The following is a 7468-nucleotide window of genomic DNA, read 5'->3' as shown; positions in this document are numbered from 1 at the left end:
GGCATAGGTTAGTTGTAGTCTTTTAGTGTTAGGCATAGGTTCCTGTTCATACTTGACAGTTAGGGGTAGATTGCTGGTGTCAGGTGGCAGTGAGCAGCGCTCACTCGGTAAGCACACGCCTGATTGCTCATGCGAAGACATGAGTGCGAGTGCCGTGAGCACGGAGGCCCGATGGCATCTTGGATGGACTGAATTTGCAGCTTGTGACTTTTGTGTTGCAGACCGTCGAGGAGCAGAGTGTGAGTGGCTGCGCCGTTGTGTTGGGCCTCAGGAGAACAGTGTGTGCCTGTGTCTCGAGCATCCTGCGTGGCCGTTGCCAGGTAGGTGTGCCTTCCTTTGCAGTAAGCAGTGCTTAGGCGTGAGCCCAGCTCATGCCCCTGTCCTCAGCAGATGGGCTTTCTGCGTGCTTTATTGCTGTGCTTGGTGCCATACGGCACAGCAGCAGCAAGGCCATGAACACGTACGTAGCCAGGTAGATGCAAATGTGCAGCTGATGGTAGGAATACTCTTGTTGTTGGTGTTCATGAGACAGTGGTCGTGCGTGCGTGATCAAGCTCAGGGAGAAGTTGATTCTTGCCTGTTCAGCTCTTGCTGAAATGCAAGTTTGGCGTCCCTCCTTGTGGTTGGGTCGGAAGACCAACGCTATCTTGAGAGCACGTCTGTGAGTCAGGCTGGGAGTTTTTGCCAGCAGGAAGTCACAGCGTCGGAGCGCACGAATGGAATGATGGCTCTCGTTTCCCCCTTGTAGAAAGCAGCCTCCTGGAGAGCAGCAGAGCAGCAGGCTGTCTGCGCTATGGCCGCTGAGCTGCATTTCTCGCCCCCTGAGATCCCTGAGCCCACGCTGATGGAGAACGTGCTGCGCTACGGCCTCTTGTTTGGAGCCGTTTTCCAGCTTGTGTGCGTGTGGGCCATAACCCTGCCAGTTCCCAAGTGCCCAGAGACAGTAAGTAGCGCTCTGTTTGATAGAGGTTGATAGAAATGCAGAGGCAATGGGCTGGGAGGGAACCAGCTGGAGCCGTTGCCTACGGTAGCGCGCCGCGGCATTGCTGAGAGTGCGGCAGTTTGTTCTGTGCTTCCTTGGGCGTGCGTGCTGTTCGTGGTGGCACGCAAGGAGCCTGGAGGTGCAAGCTCATCTGCTGCTGCTGCTGCTGTGGCCTGTGAGTGGCAGGCAGGGCGTCCCCCTGTGCAGGGACTGCCTTGCAGGCAAGGCCTGTAGACTGTAGTTTATGTGGGATTTTTGGGAACAAGACAGAGGTGGAGTTTCTGTTGTGCCCTGATGTCAGGAAGGCAATGTGCAGCACTGGCACCCAAAGCTGCCCAGTCAGGTGACTTGAGCTCCCAAAGCGAGCTGTCAGGCAATTGTCAGAAAGTTCCCTTACTGTTTGTGAATTGATTCCTGTAGGACTCGGACGGCTTGGAGTCTAAGACTTGGGAGACGGTGAAGAAACCACAGGCAAGTGCTGCACAGCTAAGCAAGAAAGCCAAGAAGGAAAGCAAAAAGAAACGGTGAGGGCTTGAGCGCTAAGCCTCAAAGGCCAAAGGAAGCAGCTGGAATGCTGGCTGAGAGGTGCTCCAAAGGCAGCGCACTGTACGTCTGGTTTTGTGGCGTGGCCGTGCTTTCCCTTGCCCGGACATTGGAGAGGAACTGAGGAAGCTGGAAGGGCTTCTGATGCGTGACCAACAAATCGGACTTTGCCTGTGCGGGATTTCATGTGTGGCAAGAGCTGGGGACGCTGCATTCCTTCAGGGTCCTTCAGCTCGATAGCTGTTTCAGAATGTTGATGATGAGGTGAACTTACCGCATGTCGCTGGTCATGAGCGGTATCCAGGCTATTTTATTGTCTATTGACATATCTACAACATGCAACCCAAATCCCTTAGTTTAAAATAAAAGGGAAAGAAACCTTTTACACCTGGTGCTGCCTCTTTGAGTAGCTGGTCCAAACATGCCTGGCTTGGGCTGGCAGTGGCAGGGCAATGAACCGGCCGGCTTCACGTCCCTCCCTGGAGATGGAGCTGCTTTTCCCGCGTTTCCATGCTGGTCTTGCCAAGGGGTGGCCTTTCAGCCAAAGCGCAACTGCTAGCGAAGCGTGGTGAGCATCAGCTTGCTCTGTGAGGACTGAGAGAAACAAAAGGAGAGGAAGCAGCGCGCGAGGAAGAAAGGTGTCCCTGCACTCAGCCCCTTGAGCTTGTCTCTCCAGCTTGCCTGGTGGCTTTTTCAGCCTTGTGTAGCACTGACTGTTCCTGCTTGCCCTGGGAAGGCCAGCTGTACCTGCGGGCAGCCGTGGCCTGCACGTCAGCGTCCCGTTGAGCCGCGAGGAGTTCAAGTGCGGGTGGGCTGGTGTGAAGAGCAGTGCTGGGAGTGGGGCAGGAGGAGAGGGCAGCGGGAGGGCTGCAGGTGAGCGCGCCTCGGGCCCAGAGCTCAGGCGTGAGCCGGGAGGGCAGCGAGCCGTGCTGCGCTGCTTCAGCTGCAATGGCTTCGAGCGCGTCATGGGCAGCGCCGCGTGTGGAGCGTCTGGGTGCTGCGAGGGCACCTTGCTGAGCCGGAGCCCGAGAGAGGGGAGGGGAGGGGAGGGAGGGGAGGGGAGGGGAGGGGAGGGGAGGGGAGGGGAGGGGAGGGGAGGGGAGGGGAGGGGAGGGGAGGGGAGGGGAGGGGAGGGGAGGGGAGGGGAGGGGAGGGGAGGGGAGGGGAGGGGAGGGGAGGGGAGGGGAGGGGAGGGGAGGGACTGCACATCAAGAGTGTCTGCCTGCCATTTTGGCTTGGCGCGTCGGCATCTTCCTCCTTCCACGAAGGAGCCTGCACGGTGCACTGGGTCCAGCGTGCTACACGGCACTGCCTTCTGCTGCCTGCCTGCCTGCCTGCCTGCCTGCCGGCTGCACTGCTGGAGAGGAAAGACCGGATTGTCGGGCTGTGTGCAGCCAAGGAGCTGGCTGCAAAGGGGGGAAACGGAGTATTGAGGAGCGGTTAGTGCGTGTTAGGTTTGGGTGTGGATGCAGCGATGGCTGAGTCACCTCCATCAGCTCCTGGGGGCTGGGGCCGAGCCCGGTGCGTGGGGCTGCGCTGCGGGCAGGAGGGCTGCGGGGCTGGGGCAGTGGTGTGGGTGCAGCACATGGGGCCGTGAGAGGGCGTGCAGCAGGGAGGGCGTTGGGCCCGAGCCGCGCTCGTGTTTGTCGCAGCACAGGGGCTGCAGGGGATGCCAGGAGAGCAGAGCAGAGCGGGGAGAGCCGGGCTGTATGAAGGCCAGGGCATGAAATCTTCCCTTGGCAGCTACGTAGCTGCTGAGCTTTTCCCCCAAGTCTTCAGACTGTGGGGTGATAAGGCTCCGCAGCACAGCCAGCCGGGCCCTCCTGATACTTGGGGGTTAGGAAAGGGCAAAACAAGTCAGTGTCTTTCAAGAGCACAAAGCAGTGAAGCACAGCACAAGCCATTTATTGCCTGCGTAGGTGATCTTCCCCAGGCATGTCCATTGGAGATGTGCAGACTGAGTGTGGACAGAAAGCAAACGGAAGGGAGGGGAGAGGAGGGGAAGAAAGTAAGAAATGAAAGGAAAGAAAAAGGGAAATGTGAAGGGGAAGAGAGAAAGAGAAAAGGAAAGGAAAAGAGAAGCAAGGCAAAGAAAAGAAAGGCAAAGGAAAGCAAAAGGGGGAAAAGGGAAAAGGCAGAAAAGAAGACAAGTTGCACGCCGCCGGCGCCACCCGAGGGGAAACCGGCAGCGGAGCCCCCCAGCTGCCCCTCCCCCTCGTCCAGGCCCCGGGCCGCCCCCAGGCCGCCCTCAGCAACGTGACGCCGCAGGCGGTTGGTAGGGCCGGGGCAGGAAGTGCTTCGTGCTGGCAGAGAGCACTTCCGGGGCAGCGCGGCATGGCGGCGCCGGGCCGGTGAGCGGGGCCGGGAGGAGCGGGCTGTGTGCTGGGAGCGGGGTCGGGCCTCGGTGCGGGGGCATGGAGGGGCGCTCGGGGGAGGAGCTGGCGGTGCTGCCGGCACGCAGAGGCGATGCGTGCGGCGCCGGCGAGTGGTGCGGGGTCGGGGGGCAGCTTCCTCTCAGGGAAGGCCGTGCGAGTGCGGAGCTGTGTTGGTGTTTGGGGTGTGTGAAGGAGGAGGCCCCGTAGGGCCTAGTTGTCGCCAGCAAAGCCTGGGCGGGCGGGGCGGGGCGGGCAGTGGAGCAAGGCGCGTGGGTGCTGTGTTGGCCGGAGGGTGCGGAGCTGGAAGAAGGTTTGTGAAGATGTGCTTCCTGTGGACGTCCGTTGTCGGGACGAGGCAGGGCTGCAGTTGTGTGTGATTGTGTTTGTTGCTTGGGAGAAGTGCTGCCTTAGTCGAGTGGGGGGGAGGGAGAGGGAGATTTTCAGACTGCCATCAGTCAGGAGCACGGCACGTTTCTGCCTGCTTGGCTCCTGCTGTTGTGTGGGTCCCCGCGAGGCATCGGTGAGCCAGGGTGGCCCCGTGTGTGTGTGCCAGCATTGTGCGCGGATGTGGAATGGAGTGAGAGTGGTTGTAATGAAAATGCAGCTGGCCGTATTTCTGGTAGGGAATGGTTGAATCCGCAGCCGTGAGGCGCAAGAAGAGGCGCTGGGTGCTAAGGTGGAAAGCGGAGCTTGTGTGTGCCAGGAGGCAGGCGTGGTGAGGTGCGCTTTGGAGCCTGCTGTTGTTGGCGCTGGGCTCGGGAGGCCCCTGAACATGGCGCTGTGTGCTGCGTGTGCCAGCCCCAAGAGATTCCCGTGTGGAAGAAGGGAGACGATGAAGGAGGCCGAGGGCCCTTTGCTCGGGGCCGGCTCCTCTGTGGCCTCTTGCTTGCCGGAGAGAAGGGCTGCCCGCTGGGCACGGGGAGTGCCTTCTAGCTGCCATCCCGTGCCCTGTCCTGCAGCCCCCTCCTCATGCCATGTGGAACGCCATTGCCAGCAGTGCGGCTGCCATTTTAGAACCTTCGCCGCATCACAGCCGTCACCTTGGTCACCGCTGCCCCGGCCAACGCACTCGCCTCTGTGAGCTCTGGCAGCCATGCCTGGAGTGAAGAGAGCGAGGGGCGAATTTTGCCCTATTTTAAATGGGAAGAGGGAGCTTGGCTTCCCAGAAGCGAAGAGGAGGAGGGGGGCCGCCTTGAAGATCAAGCGGAGGAGGGGGCAGCGATTCCGTTTCCATCGCGCCTGGACCAGCGCTGTGACCACCTCCGTGGAGCCCATGGAGGTGGATCCACCTCCGGATGAGCCCATGGAGGTGGATCCACCTCCGGATGAGCCCATGGAGGTGGATCCGCCTGTGGCACAGCTGGCCTGGCACCACACCACCGTGCCAGGCCCCGCATCGGCGCCATCCCACCGCCGCTGGTCCAGGCGCTCGGCTCCCTACCCGCTGCGCGGCCCCCGCCCCCAGCATTAGCTGGGTGGCATGAGTTTCCATCAGCTCCTCCTCCGAGCCTCCTGGGGAGCCAAGTTCTCCTCTTCCCATTTAAATGCTTCAGGAATTATAGTTTCGTTGTTGTTGTTGTTGTTGATTTTAGTGTTTAGTGTTAGGAGTAGATTATTGTTCATATTCTTGAGTTAGGCATAGGTTACTTTTAGTCTTTTAGTGTTAGGCATAGGTTCCTGTTCTTGAGTTAGGCATAGGTTACTTGTAGTCTTTTAGTGTTAGGCATAGGTTCCTGTTCATACTTGACAGTTAGGGGTAGATTGCTGGTGTCAAGTGGCAGTGAGCAGCGCTCACTCGGTAAGCACACGCCTGATTGCTCATGCGAAGACATGAGTGCGAGTGCCGTGAGCACGGAGGCCCGATGGCATCTTGGATGGACTGAATTTGCAGCTTGTGACTTTTGTGTTGCAGACCGTCGAGGAGCAGAGTGTGAGTGGCTGCGCCGTTGTGTTGGGCCTCAGGAGAACAGTGTGTGCCTGTGTCTCGAGCATCGTGCGTGGCCGTTGCCAGGTAGGTGTGCCTTCCTTTGCAGTAAGCAGTGCTTAGGCGTGAGCCCAGCTCATGCCCCTGTCCTCAGCAGATGGGCTTTCTGCGTGCTTTATTGCTGTGCTTGGTGCCATACGGCACAGCAGCAGCAAGGCCATGAACACGTACGTAGCCAGGTAGATGCAAATGTGCAGCTGATGGTAGGAATACTCTTGTTGTTGGTGTTCATGAGACAGTGGTCGTGCGTGTGTGATCAAGCTCAGGGAGAAGTTGATTCTTGCCTGTTCAGCTCTTGCTGAAATGCAAGTTTGGCGTCCCTCCTTGTGGTTGGGTCGGAAGACCAACGCTATCTTGAGAGCACGTCTGTGAGTCAGGCTGGGAGTTTTTGCCAGCAGGAAGTCACAGCGTCGGAGCGCACGAATGGAATGATGGCTCTCGTTTCCCCCTTGTAGAAAGCAGCCTCCTGGAGAGCAGCAGAGCAGCAGGCTGTCTGCGCTATGGCCGCTGAGCTGCATTTCTCGCCCCCTGAGATCCCTGAGCCCACGCTGATGGAGAACGTGCTGCGCTACGGCCTCTTGTTTGGAGCCGTTTTCCAGCTTGTGTGCGTGTGGGCCATAACCCTGCCAGTTCCCAAGTGCCCAGAGACAGTAAGTAGCGCTCTGTTTGATAGAGGTTGATAGAAATGCAGAGGCAATGGGCTGGGAGGGAACCAGCTGGAGCCGTTGCCTACGGTAGCGCGCCGCGGCATTGCTGAGAGTGCGGCAGTTTGTTCTGCCCTTCCTTGGGCGTGCGTGCTGTTCGTGGTGGCACGCAAGGAGCCTGGAGGTGCAAGCTCATCTGCTGCTGCTGCTGCTGTGGCCTGTGAGTGGCAGGCAGGGCGTCCCCCTGTGCAGGGACTGCCTTGCAGGCAAGGCCTGTAGACTGTAGTTTATGTGGGATTTTTGGGAACAAGACAGAGGTGGAGTTTCTGTTGTGCCCTGATGTCAGGAAGGCAATGTGCAGCACTGGCACCCAAAGCTGCCCAGTCAGGTGACTTGAGCTCCCAAAGCGAGCTGTCAGGCAATTGTCAGAAAGTTCCCTTACTGTTTGTGAATTGATTCCTGTAGGACTCGGACGGCTTGGAGTCTAAGACTTGGGAGACGGTGAAGAAACCACAGGCAAGTGCTGCACAGCTAAGCAAGAAAGCCAAGAAGGAAAGCAAAAAGAAACGGTGAGGGCTTGAGCGCTAAGACTCAAAGGCCAAAGGAAGCAGCTGGAATGCTGGCTGAGAGGTGCTCCAAAGGCAGCGCACTGTACGTCTGGTTTTGTGGCGTGGCCGTGCTTTCCCTTGCCCGGACATTGGAGAGGAACTGAGGAAGCTGGAAGGGCTTCTGATGCGTGACCAACAAATCGGACTTTGCCTGTGCGGGATTTCATGTGTGGCAAGAGCTGGGGACGCTGCATTCCTTCAGGGTCCTTCAGCTCGATAGCTGTTTCAGAATGTTGATGATGAGGTGAACTTACCGCATGTCGCTGGTCATGAGCGGTATCCAGGCTATTTTATTGTCTATTGACATATCTACAACATGCAACCCAAATCCC

General features: G+C 58.7%; 2 protein-coding genes across 2 annotated transcripts; both read left to right on the top strand.

The window, feature by feature from the left end:
• The first annotated feature begins 223 nt into the window (after positions 1-223).
• LOC125695661 (protein MANBAL-like) lies at positions 224-1813 on the top strand. The gene is made up of 3 exons (XM_048950377.1): positions 224-320; positions 749-943; positions 1403-1813. Exons 2-3 carry the CDS (start codon positions 794-796, stop codon positions 1508-1510), a joined length of 258 nt encoding a protein of 85 aa, XP_048806334.1. The 5' UTR covers positions 224-320; positions 749-793; the 3' UTR covers positions 1511-1813.
• Positions 1814-5518: 3705 nt separating this feature from the next.
• Positions 5519-7101, top strand: LOC125695662 (protein MANBAL-like). Its single transcript, XM_048950378.1, has 3 exons — positions 5519-5911; positions 6340-6534; positions 6994-7101. The coding sequence occupies exons 2-3, from the start codon at positions 6385-6387 to the stop codon at positions 7099-7101; spliced, it is 258 nt and encodes an 85-aa protein (XP_048806335.1). The 5' UTR covers positions 5519-5911; positions 6340-6384.
• Positions 7102-7468: the final 367 nt, after the last annotated feature.

Source organism: Lagopus muta, chromosome 7 (assembly GCF_023343835.1).
Source record: "Lagopus muta isolate bLagMut1 chromosome 7, bLagMut1 primary, whole genome shotgun sequence".
Classification (NCBI taxonomy): domain Eukaryota; kingdom Metazoa; phylum Chordata; class Aves; order Galliformes; family Phasianidae; genus Lagopus; species Lagopus muta.
Note: the sequence above shows the minus strand (reverse complement) of the source record. Positions and strands in the feature narration are given on the sequence as shown.

Bases quoted from the DNA above. Each gene is read 5' to 3' on its own strand.
- LOC125695661 (XM_048950377.1), top strand. From the start codon at position 794: ATGGCCGCTGAGCTGCATTTCTCGCCCCCTGAGATCCCTGAGCCCACG. The intron at 944-1,402 runs GTAAGTAGCGCT...TGATTCCTGTAG, and splicing joins TTCCCAAGTGCCCAGAGACA to GACTCGGACGGCTTGGAGTC.
- LOC125695662 (XM_048950378.1), top strand. From the start codon at position 6,385: ATGGCCGCTGAGCTGCATTTCTCGCCCCCTGAGATCCCTGAGCCCACG. The intron at 6,535-6,993 runs GTAAGTAGCGCT...TGATTCCTGTAG, and splicing joins TTCCCAAGTGCCCAGAGACA to GACTCGGACGGCTTGGAGTC.